Source organism: Balearica regulorum, chromosome 2 (assembly GCF_011004875.1).
Source record: "Balearica regulorum gibbericeps isolate bBalReg1 chromosome 2, bBalReg1.pri, whole genome shotgun sequence".
Classification (NCBI taxonomy): Eukaryota; Metazoa; Chordata; class Aves; order Gruiformes; family Gruidae; genus Balearica; species Balearica regulorum.
In genome coordinates, this window is record NC_046185.1 from 140,693,079 (window position 1) to 140,711,738 (window position 18,660).

Here is an 18,660-nt window from a genome sequence, read left to right on the forward strand (position 1 = left end):
AGGAATAGTTTGTTTAGAGCCTTATTTGCAGGTAGAGCTGGTATAAGCAGGAATTAGCATTCTAAAGAACCTGCCCCAGCGCTGACTTGGGCTTATTTATCCGAATCTTTGACAATCGTGGGGTTTTTTGCTGGGGGTTCCCCCCCCTCCTTGGTTTATTCAGTGAGATACTATCCGAGATTAAGAGCTTTAAGGTTATTAAAGAGATGGAAGATGGGAGCCAACCGGCTGTTGTGTGAGGTGGGCGCATGTCATGGTGTGTAGGATCTCCCAACAATTTCATGCCTGGCAGGTCTGCACCTTGGCTGCCAGAATAAACTCGGGCGGATGATCCTAACAGCTTTCTGGGGATTGATTAAAACTCCTTTTGGCTTTCAGCACATTGTCCACATCAAAAAGGTGCGAGAAGTAAAATAAATGTTTCTTTTGCTTTTCGAGATACTGTGGCCAATCCCCCTAAGCCTTCCTAATTGGCCTAGGCTGGTTGCGGATGATTAACTTGAAGTTAAATGAGGCCTGCTTTTAAACATGCTTTCCCAGACTTTAAACGGAACGATGGGGGGAAACTTTAGACTGTTGTGATACTGGACCGGAGCCAAGCTGGGTTATTATTAAAGTGGATCCAAGTTTTAATCCAGGTTTTGTTTACACTGAGCCAACTAAGTTGATGGACATCCCTCCCTCTCCGTGTACCTGAATGTATATTATTAGTGATATTAGCAATATGCCGTTTCTGCCCCATGAAAAAGAGCCTTTTAATGAAGGGGGAGGAATATTAGCAGCTCGGGCTGAGTTAAGAGTTGCTTGCATTTGGAGTTTATTGATTTCCGTAAGTTATTTTAACTATGTCAAGATATTTCAGAGTATGAAAAAAATGCGGAGGAAAAAATGCGCACAGTGTTTAATGACAACATTGCAAAGAAAATAGAAGTAATGCGCCCTGAGGGCAAAGGCAGTGAGGAGATTTGCTCTGAGGAAAAGCACGCTCTAAAAATAAATCTTTGAAGAAACCATGTTGGTCTGTCAGTGTTTCGTTAGTGAGTTTCGTAATTTTTCTGTGAGGTAAATACAGTGCAGACATTTGATCATTAAAAAGTTGTTTTTTCATACAGAGCTTGGTAAAACCCTAGTCTTTTCTTTTTATGTGAAGATTAAAGGTGAACTGTAAAACGGGGCTTCTGTTGCGCACGAGAGGCCGGAATTCTTGTGTCTGGTGAATACAAAAGATTCACCTTCTCTGTGCCCTCAAGGTAAAGTGTATGCATGGGCTTTCCAGGTAATTTTGAGAGGAGAATCCAGCCCAGCATTGCCTTGTTCGGTGGCTGACAACCCCATTCACCACAGGCGAACAGCGGAGCGGCTGTGACGGCAGCGCTTCGAGTTCCTTCGTGGCATTTTCCTTAGTGTATCTAGAAAGGCGTAATGAGAACCAGCAACTGGCAGCATAAATCAGACAAATCCAGCTGAGCAACAAGGGAAAGGGTCTTAAAGCAGCAGTCATTAACCTCCGAATGGAGCGTTGCGGGAAGCGGTCGGTTCTCGGGCTGAAAATGTCAAGAAGTAAGCTGAGGAAGCTGGTGGAGAGCAGCTGGGGCTGGAGCAGAGCGCATTGTGCTCACCGCCTTCGGTAACCGAGCCTGTGACACGCAGAGTCTGACTAGAAGATCTGATGGCTGGTTTTAGATGAATCTTTATTTTCTCAGAGGTGTTCTCTGACTGCAGACTGCACTTGTTAGCATCTGCTGTGAAGAGGCTTGCAGGACCTGGTGTTCCCGCCACGTCCTGCTCGCCCGCCCCTGCCTCCCCTCGCTGAAAGGCAACTTTTCAGTTTTTCTGACACCTTGCAGCTTTTTCATCTTTGCTTAATAACCAGCATCCACCTTGGACAAGCACTATTATTTTAACTGCTTATATAGTACAAGCTAAGCTTACAGCTATGTCCAGGCATAGCATTAGATTTAATTAAATTCTGTGGACATTAGCACGTCCCCTGTGAAATGCCTGGTACTGGGCCCTGGTAGAACTGTATGCAAGAGAAATACAATAGCAAGCGCAGTCCGGAAGTGCTCATGGATGAACCTCAAGCGGTTTCACCATGACTCCACCCTCGCTTCAAAGAGAAGAGGCTTAGGCTCATCCACAAACCATTTCTTTCTCAAGCTCAGAAGTTTTTTACCCATTTTCCAGAGCCACCTCCTGTTTGCGCCTTCCTGCTGGTCTCAGTCCTGGTGTGTTCAGGCTCTGGTGTCCTCTGGATCTCCATATTGAGGAAAGGCAGACTGCAAGTCCCCTTTGCTGTTAGAGCATGGATATTATTTGGTATTTTATTTTGGCTGACCACCCCTAGTGGCTTTTTTGCTTTTCCCGCTGCTTGGAAAACAGTTGATTGCTTGCCACTACCCCAAAACTTCCCTTGCCTGTTTGCCACCCTCTTAGATTTGAAACCAGCTATGTTACTGGAAACTTCATTGGCTGCTTGTACCACTTACACAAATCGATACCTAGGCAAATTTAACAGTAGGACCTGAAACTTAATTTGAAACAAACTATATCCCAGATAACTTGTACTCTAAAAATCACAAATAAATCACCCTGTTACTGTTCTGCAAAAGAGTAAGTGTTATGGCCCTACTCTCTTTCTTTCCGTCTTTCCCTCTATATATGTTGCATTATCAATGTCTGCGTAGATGCACGGACTGGGCACTGTTTTCTCTGAAGTATTTATTGTAAGTGGGAATGAGAGGGCCGGACCTGTCCCGTGGCTCAATCTTCTTCACGCACATCCTAAAGTCCCACTACAGGTGCCTGGCTACAATGTCAACTATTTAAAATTTTGCAAAGGTGTTATCAGAGTTTACTCCAACACATGACATTTTCTCTATTACCAGCAAATAACTACAGTACAAGAACAAGTAGACAAGATAAATACAATGACAGAAATTACTGAACCAAGAAACAATGCAGAGACGCTTCTCAGCAGGGTGAAATACATGGCGCTCTCAAAATTTTGAGAGGAGGAATTGCTTTTTCTATAAGCCCTTTGCAACAAAGCAGAACAAAGCTACAATGTTGCTCTGTTCTGTCATGTTCATATTTCATCATGTTAAATTTGCTCATTCTTAAAACTCATTCTCTTTTTCAACACAGGGTGCTAAGGCGTGTTTTTTGCGTGATATCCCCTTCTCTGCCATTTACTTCCCCTGTTACGCTCATTTGAAAGCTTCATTTGCAAATGAAGATGGGAGGGTTAGCCCTGGAAACCTGCTCTTGGCTGGATCGATAGCTGGTAAGTGCCCAAATTTCTTTTTGCGCGGCACTACATTGCACCTGCAGCGCAATAGTTATGGCAGGGAGAACTTTGAAAAGCTCGGAAGAACTATACACAGCTATACTTATACTCTATTTTGCAACCTTATGCCCAAATAACAGAAAGCTACCATGCTGTAGAGTGAGTCGAAGTTAAAAATAAAGATACTATAAGTTCCTGGTATAATCTGGTGGTGTTGGGTCGACAGTTGGACTTGATGATCTTAGAGGTCTTTTCCAACCTTAGAGATTCTATGATGCTGCGAATCGTAATGGTCAGGAGGCAAAAGAAAGGGAAGGATTTAAGTGTTGATGTTTTGTTACCATATATCATCATTCCTTGTAAAGTTACTCTGCTGGTTATGGCTGTGTCTTGACTGGTAAAGTTTTCTTGAGGTGGTTTATAAACAAAATCATGGCATTTGTTAAATTCTTTATGATAAAGAAATCTTGAATTGAGGTATATAGAGTCCAGAAGCCATGCTAGCAATATAGTTCTTCAAAATATGACACAATGATATAACGTGACAAAATGATGACAGTTACTTGCTGCCCACAATATTCCATGCAATTACTTGGTTTCATGAGGATTTCACCCTTATATTTTTTTTATATTAAAACAGAAAAGCTTGAAAACTCCTGCTGTGCCACAGGTTGCTGATTCCTAGCGTACCCAGATAGGACAGAGGTGCTGTGATCTTGAGCACTTGCTTGTTTTAGTCTGCTGCATAGCGGGCAGGAGAGCCAAATCGTACTTAATTTGTCACAGATGCGTTTAACTTGGGTGTGCCAGAGCCTAAGGGAAAAGACAGAAACAGGCTTTGTAGCCTCAGCTTGCCTTTGCGTCTGCTGCATAGCTGGTCCCTGGCATGGCACCCAGCTTCTGCACCCAAAGAGGACCACTGTTGGTCTCCTGGATAGGGTAGCTTGAGAGTCCTGCTTCTGCTATGGCCACAGTTTTCCCTTCAGGAAACAAATGGGCTTGAAAATTTGTGCAGCAGGACCTTTCAGGGAGTGTGTAGGAGGTAGGAGGGCTCACGTCAGCAGATATTTCCATTGTGTTCATTGGGGGCTGCTTGGTCTCTGAGCTGCAGCTGAGTTCTTCCTTGAGCATGGCCCCTGACAGGCTGCTGTGACCTGCTGCCAGGTGAGAAAAATGACGGAGTGGCATGAATCCAGTACAGATATGTGGTTTAGCTATGTTTTCTCATTTGGTTTTAAGCTTGCTTCTCCCTGGGGAAACTGTTCTTGGTCAGGATTATACACGGGGCTGGGTCTCTTGCGAAGCAGGGACAGTGTCTGGGCTTAGGATACAGCCGAGATCAGTTAGTTGGTCTTGTTGAAGCATATAGCTCTGTATTCAGTAGCTCGTAGTCCAAAGGAATTGACCTGGCACTAAGAAAACCAGCTGTGTTCAAATGACTGGTGTTCAAAACCCCCTTGTCACCTCTCCTCCCCCACCCCAAACCCGAGCCAGCCTCCAAGCCCCCCAACAGGAGCTTACAGCCAGCTTATTTCTCACCCATTTTAGTGGAACAAAACAATTTTTGAACTTTAGATCATATTTACAGACTTGAAACATAAGCTGGTATTTTTAAGCCAAGTCATTTCTTAGATTTTCCTATTTTTCTCTTTCTAGCCATTGTCAGGTGATTGCAGACTGAGATAACCATCCCTTTGAAGTTCAGGCACAGAAGCAGTCTTTATTGTTGCTGATATGGCCTACCAAACTAGCTATAATGTGAATTTTATCCAGTGCTTCCTGTGAATCCCATCCTAGGTTAACTCTCATGAGCAAATTACAGTGTTAAAGATACAACACTCATCGTACTGTTTACAAAAACAAGGAATTTTTTTTATTGGGTACAAGTAAAGGGTGGTGGAGGTGTATGTGTCCGCTCTGGTTTGCCACAAGAAAGTCAAGGGGAAGACAAACCAACACCCCCCCGCCCCTGCCCCTACCTCTGAAACGCTGGTTCGGTCTCTGGGCTCTGGCTGGGGATCTCGCCTGGTCATTGGACTTCATACATTTGCATGAGCTCCACCTGGGTGGAGAAACTCCACCTTTCCACAGCCCGTGGTGCTGGGATGTTCAAGCTGGCCCCGCTCGGATGCACACCTGCGTCCTTTGCCAGTGGGCGTTGCTCCTGCTGGGTGTATTTTCTTCCTTTTCGTTGTTGTTGGGGACACTCGCAACGTGCATGTCATCTGGCTCGATCTGCTTCTGGCTTTCACTGTTCTCCAGATGTCTCAACCTGTTGTGCTACAGCATTTTCTGAGGAGATGATTCTAATATCAGCTACAGGATCTCTCCTTAATTTGCTCCATCTGCTTATTGCCTCCATGAACTTCCTTCTCCTCCCCTCTCTCCTCTTTTTTATTGTCAGCTCCTGCTGTGCCATTTGTCTCATTTCGATTGTAAGCTCCTCATGGCAGTGACCTGTAAATTTTTATTTGTCTGTAAAGTCTTTTTTCCTGTACACGTAGCTTCTAAAAACAAGATTAAAAACATCTTTAAATGCAAAATATCCTCAGTAATAAAGAATGAAGAGTAAGGAGATGGAAGTCAATGGGTAGTAAGCAGAATTGTTTCTAAGTATGTCCTTTGGTTTTCCTTGAAAACACTGGTTGGCTTTTGAAGGACAAAAGTCCAGCTTTAAATTGACTCACCCGATATCCTGGTGTGGGTAAGACTAAGCAAAGAGGAATTTCAACATTTCTGGAATTCAGAAATCTTTACCGGGTTTTAGCACTTCCCTGCCAGACTGACCACTGTGCAAGTTCAGCGTGTGCGTTATTTTGGGGGGTCCAGGAGAGGAGGAGGAGGAGGAGGAGTAGGAGTTCTTATTTTGGTGATACGCACACGCTTACATCTCTCAGAGCAGTCTGCAGGAAGGGTGCTCTGGTGCTTGAAGCCAGACCATGCTGGTTTGGACAAGAGTTGTTAAAGAATTATTAAGCTTAAAAAAAAAAAAAAAAAAAAAAAGCAGAGGAGATTTATGCATCTACATCTGACCAAGTTGGTTTGGAACAGATGCAGAATGGAAAAGTAATAAAACCATAAGAGACAGTGTCTTCTGGGTACAGTCTCGGTGCTTTTTTTTTGGCTTTTTTTTTTTTTTAATTCTAAATGTGGGCAGCCCCAGTTTAGATAGAAATGATTTTAGAAATACCACCCATTGGTAATTTGGTATTTTTTGCTTTCAGTTGTCTATCTGCCAGGGTAAATTTAAATCTTCCTCCAAGTGTTCTGCCGAGGATGTCAGCTGTGGCTTTGCAGCTGAGCAGTCTGCCGTTCCTAATGAGAAGAATGACCCTTTTTTTTAAACCTTAGCTCTCACGCCTTGCTGAGCGTGCACGGCATTATCTGGTGCTCGGTACCGTTGCTGTGTGAGGTGGGGGGTGTGTGTGTGTGCTGGCTATTCCAGCACAGTGTTCAACCAGAATGCCAGGAACCACAGAGAGGCGTGAAAAGGAAAGGGAAAGATCGACCTCACCTCCAAAAACTTTGGGCTTATTAACTATGCAAGTTTCTGGTTAGCGCTGAAAAATCCAGCCCGTGCCTCCCAGCTCGGCAGGAAGCATCTGATATGGTGGTTCCTCTAGGAGAAGCTCTCTCTGGGTGAAGCCACGTCCACAACGGCTGCCTTTTCTTGCTTGTCCTCCTTTCCAGCTTCTGCTTAAATCAAACGTGGCTGGATTCTCCTGATAGAAAGGGGAAAGGCATGGTGACCCCTGGGCAAATGAGGGATGTAGCAGATGTGGCAAGTCGGTGGTACTCACCAGCTGATTTTTGTGTTGTGCAGGCATGCCTGCAGCCTCTCTGGTCACCCCTGCGGATGTCATCAAAACAAGGCTACAGGTGGCAGCCCGGGCAGGACAGACCACCTACAGCGGCGTTGTAGACTGTTTTGTGAAGATCCTTCGAGAGGAAGGTCCGAAGGCTCTGTGGAAAGGAGCAGGAGGTGTGTAAAACAGCTTTGATTGCCAAGTGATTTCTAATTGTGAGTTTTGTCACTTAGGAACTCTCCTTTTTTTCTTTCAAGCTCGTGTGTTTCGATCTTCTCCTCAGTTTGGTGTAACTCTGGTGACTTACGAGCTGCTGCAGAGATGGTTTTACGTGGACTTTGGGGGAGTGTAAGTATGTGGTGTCTGAATCTGCCTGGGACCCTGAAGCTGCACTGTGTGCGTATTTGTGCTCCTCAATATGTCGGGGTCAGGGTCTTGCTATTACGTAGGGCACGTTGCAAAGGCTTTGTAAATATTATTTAAGCCACACTACACTGGTGTAGGTTAGGGTGATATTCCAGTACCTGTTTCACAGCAAGATGTTTCCACGTTTTCTATCACCGTTTCAAGCTGGGGACCTGCGTTGGTGTCAGCAGAGACAGTGAGAGGCTGAATCATGGGCTGGGGATGTAACGGCAGGGGAAGCGTGATGCCTGCCAGAGCAGGACACACTCTGCATTAGTCCTCATTAGCTTGGTGGAGGAGCTGTGCCCTTGATTAGGCAGGGCATTTGACATCCAAAAATGTCTACAGGTGTCACCAAGTCCTAGAACTATTTGCTGGAGCTTCAGCTCTGCCTCCTGTCGTTGTTGGTGATACAGATGGATGTGCTTTGCTGTTTAACGTCATCCCAGGAGCAGCTGCGGACCGTTTATGAAGCTTTGGGGACAGTAGTTTGAAAGCCACAACAAAAATTACTTAAACTCTGCTAGGTTCCTGGGTTGGTTGTGCACTGTGGCAGAGACTTAGGAACCCCTGCTCCCCCATACTGCAGTTTTGATTAAGGCACTTCAAATTTTATCTGGATTTGACCATACTCAATCAACATGAAGGCTCCTAACTGTTCTGGAAGGTTTTAAGCCAGGGTATTTCTCATTATATTGTAGAATTTAATTTAGTTAGTTACTGGGAGGTACACTCAGATGCCTCAGTCAGCTTACTTGATGGAGGAGATTTTTGTGAATACTGATTTTACTCTGTGGAAATTAATTTATTATTTTTGTTATTTTGCAGAAAACCGGCTGGGTCAGAGCCAGTTCCTAAATCTAGGATCACGCTCCCTGCTCCTAACCCTGACCATGTTGGTGGTTACAAATTGGCAGTTGCCACTTTTGCAGGGATTGAAAACAAGTTTGGACTTTACCTACCTCGGTTTAAGCCATCGCCACCTACCTCAAAGGCTGCTGCTGCAGTAGGACCCTAAGTTTATTGCTGTAGGTTTTTTGTTATTAGCTGAGAAAGAGCCACTTTTCTAATTGGTTAATACTTTGTTCCTTTAGCTTCTCATCATTTAACAGTTTAGCTTCATTTGAGTTTTAAGGCAATTTTCATCTTAAATGTAATCATTTGTCTTTGTGCTTCCTTAACCAGATCACTGTGAAATTCTTACCAGTTGTTTTAAGTTTGGGACCATGAATGTATTTGTCCACATCTGACATGCGCGCGTGTTGGGAAGACACTAATTTTAGGTTCTGTTTATTGGGGAGGGCTGGGTGAGAGCTGTGAACCAGATCATCTTACAGGCAACGCTGGGTTGCAGATTACCAGGGCGGATGTCGCACATCGTCACTCAAATGGAAAAACTCAGTGGATATCACGGTGCTCAAAGCGGAACGAGTTTGACTGTACATGTAAATCAGTTATAAACTTAGTGCGTGTCTGTAGAGGTCAGCAAATATATACCCGGTACCTAAGTATGCCAGTACAGCTTCAACTTTTTAAATACGTGAACGCACAAGTTCTGTTTCTGGATTGTATTATGAAGCTTTTATGTGGAACATGTTTTTGTAATGGAAACCACATTTATAAATGTTTAGCCGTTGTATTATGTTACTGGTATCAAAATGCTCAAAAGAAAGTGTTATTGTCCATAGTCTTTGCACTTTACGGCAGTACTTTTGGCATTCTACTACACATACAAGGAAATTTCATAACTAGGTGCCTATCTTGGGTTGCTGGTGTTTGGAATTCAGTTTGTATATGCACTTCTATAGTGAAACGCTGCTTGTTTAAATAACTGCAATAGAAAATTCATGCACTGTATCAATGGTACCTGCCTTAACTGCTGGCTTGTAATTGGCAAATAGGTGGTTTCAGATTCTTATTTACTTCATTGAGTCAAAAGAGATTAAAATACTCTAAAAGAAAAGATTTTACTTAATTTTTTGGTGCCTTGCACAGTGTTTAGAAAATTATGTATTTATGAAGATAGAAATAAACCTTTCAAACAGATGCACACATGGTATTCTGTTACGGAAACAGTGTAGCTCATCAAATGTCTTGTTCAACTTCAGTTATAAAGTTATAATATTTGGACACGAAGCCTATAAAAACACCTGCAGCTTGAGAACAAAATGCCTGAATTCCCCTGCTTAGAAAAGACATCTGTGGTGTAGATGTCACTGAAAAAAAAAAAGACATTTTTCCTCGGTCAAAAATCAGGATTGGTTTGATATTTTGACCTTTACTTTTGGGGGGAGGTTAATGTGTTATGGACAGTCTGACTGCCTGGTCAGTTGAAGGTACGATTGGGTGTCTTCTGTGATATCTCTTCAGACCAGGAAGAATTTGGTCTTGCTTGGCTTCTTGGGGTGGGGGGCAGGTGCCTTCGACGTTGACTGCAAACTGAGGGAATGCATAGACACAGCATCATTGCAGACAAATGAGTTAGGTACATGATATCATATCGTTGTACGATAATTTGTGGAAATACTGAAATGGAAATGGCTCTACTATTGTATTTGATCATCATGGAAATTATTTTCTTGGACTAATTTGCATTTTGAAGTTACTGGTGAAACGGAGCCATGGCAGGGGTAGCATCTGCAGCACTCACACATGTGGAAGCGAGGGGAGAAGATGACATCTACCTGCAGCTGCGTCCTGGGAGTCTGGCTAAACCAGTGTGCAGAGACACTGCACTGTGCTCTCACAGCGGCTGCGACCTCCCAGCCCTGTATATCCGAGTATGCCCAGATGACAGCTTCTTCATTTCAGAAATGGGGAAAAAAAAAAAAAGCTGCCCCTTGTATTACTCCAAAATTAACTGTCAGGATTTTTGGTTAAGGCTTGTCATAAAAGTTAAACTTTTCTCACTGGGAGCTGCCTGTGCTCAGCACTTGAGATTTCAGGCTCTTTAGGAGCTGGTTTTACGCTTCATCCCTCACTTTTGCCTGAGGTACCTTGTCAAGGGTTTCTGTGGACAATGAGCAGCTCGGGGAAGATGTCAGAGTACTGAGCTGCGCATTTCCCCTGGTCCAGGAGGGGAGGCGCCCGGCCACGTGCGGGGGTTCAGCCAGCTGCTGCTGCCTCCCTGCGCAGCCTGGCGAGGGACACCAGCCTGCACCCCCAGAGCACGTCCCTCTGCTCCTGACGCTGAACCTCGGGAACGGAATGGGAATTAGAGCTGGGTTTTTGTAAGACTTGCACAACTTCTTGGCTCGTGTGATAAAGACCGTTGCTTGTGCTTGACAAAGCAAATCATAACTCAGACCCGTTCCCCTGCCTCCTGCTGCCCTCTCTTTCCTAGGCCTGGCAGGGTGTTTATTAGTTGTCCTTTATCCCAGGGATGAAGGGACAAAGCTCCCAGCCTAGGGACAAAGCTGAGGTCCAGCTCTCCCATGGCAGGTCCATCTCAGAAGGCCACAGCCTTCAACTTCGCCCTGGCAGGCAGATGAACAAGGCTGGACTGACACCACCACCCATGGTGGCCCTTCCCCATTAATGGTCTTTTGGGGGGTGGTTCTGTCCTTCCACCCTTCTCTTCAGGGCCGGTAGAGGATGGAGGCAGGGGCAGAAGGGTTGAAGAGCCAGTGGCTGGTTCAGTAGCACGCAACCCAGTTTGAAATGTTTCAAAGCACGCTACAGATCTGCCCGGAGATCTTGGGGAAGATCTGTGCCCACAGTCGGCTTTCTCCAGACACAAAAGGATGCATTCCTGCTCTGCAAAGCTTACAGGCCAAGAAATTGTCAGATTGCCTTACAAACAAACAAAAGGCCCCGAGGACAATGTTTAGATGTTTGTCCTCTTGGGTTTCTGGGTGAGTTATGCAAAGTGTGGGAGGAACGGGATAAAATGTAACCTCACTTGCTTCCTGCAGTCCAGCTAACTCCCGTGGCAGGGCTTACAGAAAAAAAGGAATCAAATATTGGTGATGATGTCACCTAGCAGCATCGGGGGTGTGCGTGTGTCTCTGAAGCAGTTACCCCGTATTTGTGTTGCTTGGTCCCACAGAAACTGAGGGATGCTTTTCTGCCTGGTCCCCGGGGAATGGGTTGCGTTTAAGCTGACTTAATATTGACAGTTTGCAGGGATGCTTTTGTGCACAAACATACCACAGGCTTCACAAATAACCTAGGCAGGTTTTTCTAAACCTGCTAAAAATGGAAAACCCAACAAACTGCTGTGCATCTTCCTTAGGAGGGGACAGCCTGCTCAGGAATGTCCCTGCCGTACGCTCCATGACGTGCACGCATGGCATGCCGCTTACTGCTGGGCTCCTCGGCTCTCCAACAACGCACGCGTGGCAGAGGGGCGAGTGGGAATTGTCCAACCTTGCTGTTTAAACTGCTGTGAAATTCAGACTCTGGTTTTGGTTGAAATATTTGCCATTTTTGCATAAGCTAGAAGACGATTTCCAGAGGTGGTGATGATTTGTAAGTCATTCAATGGTTGAGAATATAGAAATCTCAAGATGTTTGTATTTTAAGTGTCTCCAGAGAACTTCAAACCCAGCAAATAACACAGAAACAGCCTGGGATGAAGTGTTTTCTTGAACGCCACGTGCCGTAGGGCAGTTCTGCTTTCTGCACGGTGAGCAGCGGAGAGCCCAGGCTGTGGCACTGGCAGCCTCTCCCAGTGCTGAACGTGAGGATGTCATCAAGGTGCCTGTTGCCTAGCAGACAAAGATGGCATTTTAAGACACATATTCATCATTTTAACTGCTCCTTGCGCTATTCTTCACCGCCTTGGGAAGCAGTACCATTGCTGGCAACGTTTGTTCCAGTTGTTCCAGTTACGTTGTGAGGGGCTGCCTGGCCTCCCTCAGTGCTTGCTCGTGCCCCGGGCGGTGCAGGCAGTGTGTACCAGGCATGGTGGTGCTACTGCAGAGGTAGCTCTGCTTGTGACCGAAGGAGAAGCAGTCCTGTGAGCATCCTGGGGACAGGCTGCTATGCCTGAAGAGGCACCATTAGGCACTGTGTCCTTCATTAGGACTGATGCTGCCCTGGTGATAGCAGAGTCTCCTCTGTCTGTCACTGGTCAGTGGGGACCATCCTACTCTACGTGGGATGCCGTCTTGCTCGCTGAGGGGTTTCCAGTCTTCTGCTGTGTTTGCTCTGTGTCTAAGGTTGCTAAAAGTCTTGAGAGCTTTTCCCATCTGTCATGTGAAGGAACCTATTCCCAGCTGTTTCCACAGCAGTAGAGATGCAGGCTGTCATTTGCAGTAAGAGCTCATGGGGTTCTGGGATGTGGTAGGGGCTCCTACCCTAACGCTGGGGCATTGGTTTTGAGCCCCAGGAGGAAGTACCTTTCATCTTGAAAGGTTCACTGGAGCACTGCCGAGTACCCTGTGGAAAATGCTGCAGCTCTTGAATCTTTGTGGCCCAGCACCATTTGTCCCTTCTCTCTTTGCAGTAACAAGCTTGAGGGAACTCTGCTGAGCCTAGTCTCAAGCAGCAAACTCTTGCTCTGATGGCCTTTCCATGGAGATGTCTGTGGTGCTCTCTGACTTGGGAGGTAGCCCGTTTCATTTCCACTTTTCAAACATCCACTTGGTCCAAGTGCCAGTATTTACATGATGAGCCTGGCGTTCCAGCCCCACGCTCGGTGTGTGCCCTGGCCAGATTCCAGGTTGGCCAATGCTGTGCACGTGCTCTTTCAGCGTGCCCTGGCCATCATCCTCTGTTACCATGGGGGTCTCTTGAACAGCGTACGTGTCACGAAGGTGAAGTGACCCTGCTTCCCCTTTTAGCTAATGCCTTCAGCTCCCACGCCCAGTGTCACTGCCGTGTCTCCCCATGCGGCCACGTCTCCCCATGTCCTTTCGCAGCTCCTTTCAGAACAAATCCCAAATCCCTGGCCACGCCATTCCTCTGCGTCTCACTTGTCTTGGTGTGGCTTTGATCCTGAAATCAAGGGATGCGCTGGTCTTCCCTTCATCAAGCACAGGGCAGTTGTCTCTTCCACAGCCACCTCACAGACTTCTCCTCCATCCTAAACCTCAATTCGGCCTTGCCTGTCTCAGCCCACATCATTGCTCATCTTCACTGCGCTAGTGTGCTCTTCATGCTCTTCCTTCTGTTCTCTGGATGTTTGTAGGCAAAAGAGCCTGGAGAAGATCCTTTCTTTTTGCTGAAAATGAAGGGTCATTTCAAATTTATTTCCCTATCAGGCAGGTTCTGAGGAACATCTTGTCATATAGGCTCTTTTGGAAAGCCAGAAAGGTGGAGCTATTTGTTCAGCAGCAGGAAAATCAATCAATCAGACAAACTGTTGGAGATTTCTGGAAGAGCAGCAACAAGGGCTGCTCAGAAACTCCACTGCTTGGCAGTCCCCACCAGCAGAAGAGGAGTAAATGCCTCTTGTTCTTGTTGGGTTCTCTTCCATCTGCTTCAGCTACCTGTAACAGGCCTTTCGTGTTGGTGCTCTGTGTGTACAACCCTGGTCATTTCTGTGGAAATCTGGAGCCCTGGTCCCTCTGTACACTGCTGACCCACCCCCCCCCCTTAAAAAAAAAACAAAAAACCAACCCTAAGAAAGAGGCATTTTGGTCATATTCATTTGCACACAGCAGCAAATGCTAAAGGTCTTCTGAGACTGCTCTTAAAGCCATTTTTCCAAGCTACTGATGCCGTAGTGTAGGGAGAGCTTGGAAGGGGACCATGCAGTCCCTCCCCAGGTTCTTAAAACTGAACGGTAATATGGAAAAAGTGGAAGCAGCTTTGCCAACTGTTTCCACCGTGCTGGTTACCATCAATGGGAGACAACGTTGATTAAACACCCCTCCCTTCACACTGCAGTGTAGTCTCGCATGATGTCCCCACACTTTCAGGTGTGGATTTACCGTAGGCACTGAAGGGTAGCGAGCCACCCGCCTCCCCAGTGCCAGCACAGTTTCGCTGTATATCTGCCCGTGCCAGCGTTCCTAATCTTGTGACCTGCTAATGGCCAAAGTGTGTCTCCCCCCTTCCACTTTGCACCATATCTGCTTTGCCCATGCACATAGACAAAGGAGAACAGGGAGAAACTGGGGAACCCCCTGCCCAGAGAGGATATCTAAACTGCTGCTCTGCAAGTATCTGGCCTGGTGGTGTAGCAGCATTCACCTTCAAGCTACACAAGTGCTGCAAGTGCTACAGCAGCCCTTCAGCCGGCACCCGGGGGCAGCAGGAACACCAGGCTCCCTAATGCCGGCTCCACCAGACCAATGACAGACATGTGCTGTGGGAACTAGGTCCCACTTACCACAGCCCGGTGGGCAAGGCACTTCCACGGACACTGGGAGATACAGCTTCATGTCCCCTGTCCACAGGCACTGGGATGTATCTTCAGGTCCCACCGCAAAGAAGAAACTAGCCCATGCACTCTCACTGGGAGATGTTTCTAACCACCAGGCGAGTGAGGGAAATGCAGCCTCTCCCAGGGATTAATTTTCTCATCCTATTCTGGCTTTTAGCAGGGCAGATACTTCCCAGTGGTTCTGGGTTTGACCACAGCTCTGAAGAGCATGAGCTCATCTATTCCTCAGTATGATGGCACAGACATACGATGCAGTTCCTTCCAAACTCACATACAAAACCTTTGTTGCTGCTTGACTTCCAATGTTTCTCGCTGTAATGGCTGCCCAAGTGACAGTGTTACCCACTCTGTTAACCTGGGGGTCACTGCCCTGCTCTGGCTCGGTATAATGTGGTGCGAACGTAACTTAGCAGCCTCACCACCGAGGCCAGCATTCACCAATGGCCCTCAGGGCCACAGTGCTCAATGCCATCAGTCTGCACCCTAGTTCTTTGCTCAAGCCACAAGAGTTTGTCATGAAGGAGAATATTCCCTTGTTCCCTATCCCAACCTGTCTCTCCAGACAGTTTGAGGTGGCCTTGTCTTGCCTCTTCTTTTAGTGCATACAGCAGGATGGTGCTGCTCTGCGTGTGCACAGCTAGGGATGGAGGAAAGGAAAGTAATGCCTAAATCAAGCCTAGAAGCTGACACGGATTAGTGTCTGCTCACGTAAAGATGCACGTAAGTCCATTACTGGTGGGTCCCTGTAGACGAAGGTATCTATTTACATAGCAGCTGCATGAGCTCTCTGCCAGTCAGGGCAGTCACATTTTCCCAGTGCCTCGCCAGTGACCGGTAATGACCACACTGAGCACTGCTGGCGAGGAAAGATTAACCACACTGCAACAGGCCGGGCTTGATACATTTTATTGGCAATACCAGTGTCATACTCTGGAACCACAACCCTTTGTCAGCCTGTTAGTGTTAACTTGCATGACAAGTATCAGTGACCAACTGTATTTGAAATATAGTTAAAGTGCCTAGAAATAATAGGCATCTTAAAAAAAAGGAAACTCATTCCATCCACTCAAGCCAACCTTTATAGATCCTACATCTTAAGCACAACTGATGTACTGTAATTGTTATGTGGACTTTAATGTAACCTCTACAGCAGCACACAGACAATGCAGTTCTCTCATTATGCACATGCTTTAGGATCGTTTATTTTAATGCTTTCAAATAAATATGTTCCATGCAGCACACCGCAATAAATAAGGAGCAGCAACTTTCGTATAGTACATCCATTCATAATGTAAGTCACCATGTGAAACACCACATCTAACGTCTTTGGCCCAGTCCCATACAGTGAAGCACACCACATCTGCACATAATCATATCTGGCTTCATATGGATTTAATAGGACTATGCCAGAAGGGCAATGTGAGCACAAGTTTAACCAGGGGTTCCTAGCTATTAAATACAGCTACTAAGTAGTTAAAAGGCAACAACTAAACCCATAAAGGGTTGATTTGTCTTTTCTTTCTTACTTTTCAGACAGAAATATAAAGTATGAAAATGCTCTGGATATTTTCAGCCTTGTGTAAAGCAGTGTGATTAATACGGAATGCTTTGAGCAATAGTGGCATGTACACTGGCATCAAAAGCCACAGCAAGACCGACTCTGACACTGAACACCAGCGTGTTTGGCGAGGGAAAGCTGCTGTTCCGGTGACGGCGGGCGCTGCTCCTTCTCCTCCCCTAGGCCGACAGCTCCACCGCCCCTTCCTCTTCGCTGTCTGCTCGGTTGGCGCGGATTTCCACCAGGGTCCGAGCGAAGCGGGTCCATTCATCGTTGTGCGGAACGGCCAGCTGGGGAAGAAACAGACAGTGGATTAAGAGACCGTGTGGGGAAGGCGGTTATCTCTCTGACCCCAAATGGAGGCACCTCCTTTGAGGAGAGCTCCTGTCGCGATCGGTGCGGTTGCAGCTTCCTGCGCAGTGCCGGCTGGAAGGAGCTTTTATGGAAAGTGTCAGAGGAAAAAAGCTTTATCATCTGCTTGATTTTAAGGCAAAGTATTTTGTTGGAGTGTTGTTGCAAAATCAACCCCTTTTTGTTAAAATATTTCACATTTTCCAAACTGAAGCGAGGCCTTGATCTCTACAAATATATGCACGTATGTTTAACTTTACACATGTGAACTGCCCATTTGAAGTCAGCAAGGCTGTGCCCAAGCGTAATTGTTTGCAGGACCGAGGTCAATGTGTGCAAGGTAACAGAGCTTTTACAACACTGTATTGAAACTATTTTCCTGAAGTTCATTAAAGCTCTTAATAGTAAAATAAATATATTGTGTTATTTTAGTTACCCTCCCCTATGTGAAGGAATTCACAATTACAAGAAATGTATTACAATCGAAATGTTATACCAACTGGATACTGCATTACTGGCCTCATTTTTTATATGCTCATGCAATATCCATTTCCATTTAATACCATTGATGTTTCTAATGAAGAGCTCTTGAACATTAGGCTTCAAGAGGGACGTGTAATCTAAATAGCTAAGCTTCCGGATAGAACGCTTCAGTGCTATGGCAAAATAATACTGCAGTCATTTTCAGCTGGATCCAACACTGCAATTTCTGGAAGATAATGCAAGCTGGGATTGAGATAATTAAACAAAAAAAAAAAAGGGTGGGGGGGTGGGGGGGACAGTTTTCTCAAACTTTGGTTTCATTAACTCAAATTCCAGAAAACAGGAACAAGCATCCAGATGAACCATGCACATTTTTACTGCCCTCTTGAAGCCCTGTGATCATGTCCTGAACATAATATGAAAAAGTAACTGTTTGAAGATATTATGCAGTGCTTGGTGCTGAAGAAGGCAACTGTTTGGAAACTCCAGGGCATAATAAACTGCTGTCCACCTTAGCAAACAGATGCCTTTAGACTAACAAATGAGTATGACCTTAGCTAATCCCAGTATTCAATCTGTACTGACTGACTTCTTTTAAAACACCACCAAAAATGCCATGCAGAAGGCTGGCTAACTACTGCCATTTGGCACCACCAGATTGGAGGTGCACACTGGAGGCTGTATGGTACGCTGTACTGGAATACAGTCAAATTATTCTCCTCTCCTTACATCCCAGGAGGAACACACGTAACTGCAGACCAAGAAAAGGATCTATTACATGAACTAGCATGCCCAGCTGGGGCAAGAGCTTGTGTGCATGCCCAATGTTAACCACGTGTGAAAGCTCCATGTACGCTGCTTCAAGTTCAGTGTTAATCGGATGGACAGGAATTTGCAATACTGGATCTAAACATCTCCTCCGTATCTCACTGGCGCCAAAGAGTTTTTCAACTATTTTGTATCTAGCTTCGCCTCTACGTCCAATATTCTGGAGAAAAACATAGCGTGTGTTTTAAAGCTTCCCATGTATAGTGCATATATCAGTGACACTGTTACATTATGAAGGGCTGGTGTACAGCAAGTTTGCTTTTTGCCTATTGAAACACTGAATACAGTACAGTTCAGCATTTACTGAGGCTACAGACTTGAGAAATGCAATCTGTGTGAAAGGCGTCTCAGCCCTCTATAATAGGTGCGCTCTCTGGGTTTTACCTTGTCATCCACTGCATTTTTCTCCTTTACTTTTCGCAGGAATGGAGACCAGAATTACAGGAGTAAATGCTTTAAGACAGCTGTCTCTCACGCTCACATGCACGTATGTGGATCTGTTATGGTCTTTATTTGAAAGACAGCTCTGTTCTTTCAAACCTTCAGCAGAAGGCAATGTAACACCAGAATGGAGGTCAGTGCACCAACACACAAGTACCAGTAGCAC

The 18,660-nt window shown here is 45.8% G+C and overlaps 2 protein-coding genes across 10 annotated transcripts in view; one reads left to right on the top strand and one right to left on the bottom strand.

Moving 5' to 3' along the window:
* Positions 1-16,506, top strand: part of SLC25A13 (solute carrier family 25 member 13) — a 108,858-nt gene extending 92,352 nt beyond the window's left edge. For 3 of the 4 annotated variants that reach the window (XM_075746140.1, XM_075746139.1, XM_075746136.1), the window contains 4 exons: positions 3,148-3,286; positions 7,113-7,271; positions 7,353-7,443; positions 8,329-9,546. In XM_075746140.1, coding sequence (XP_075602255.1) covers positions 3,148-3,286; positions 7,113-7,271; positions 7,353-7,443; positions 8,329-8,518 — 579 coding nt within the window. In that variant the 3' untranslated portion in view covers positions 8,519-9,546. Of the gene's footprint in view, positions 1-3,147; positions 3,287-7,112; positions 7,272-7,352; positions 7,444-8,328; positions 9,547-16,366 lie in introns of those variants that run through there. The other variant, XM_075746138.1, reaches the window with a different exon arrangement.
* The window catches only part of DYNC1I1 (dynein cytoplasmic 1 intermediate chain 1), a 193,093-nt gene continuing 190,156 nt past the window's right edge, over positions 15,724-18,660 (bottom strand). For all 6 annotated transcript variants that reach the window (XM_075746142.1, XM_075746144.1, XM_075746146.1 and 3 more), the window contains one exon: positions 15,724-16,681. In XM_075746142.1, the coding sequence (XP_075602257.1) occupies positions 16,571-16,681 (111 nt within the window). In that variant the 3' untranslated portion in view covers positions 15,724-16,570. The remainder of the gene's footprint in view (positions 16,682-18,660) is intronic.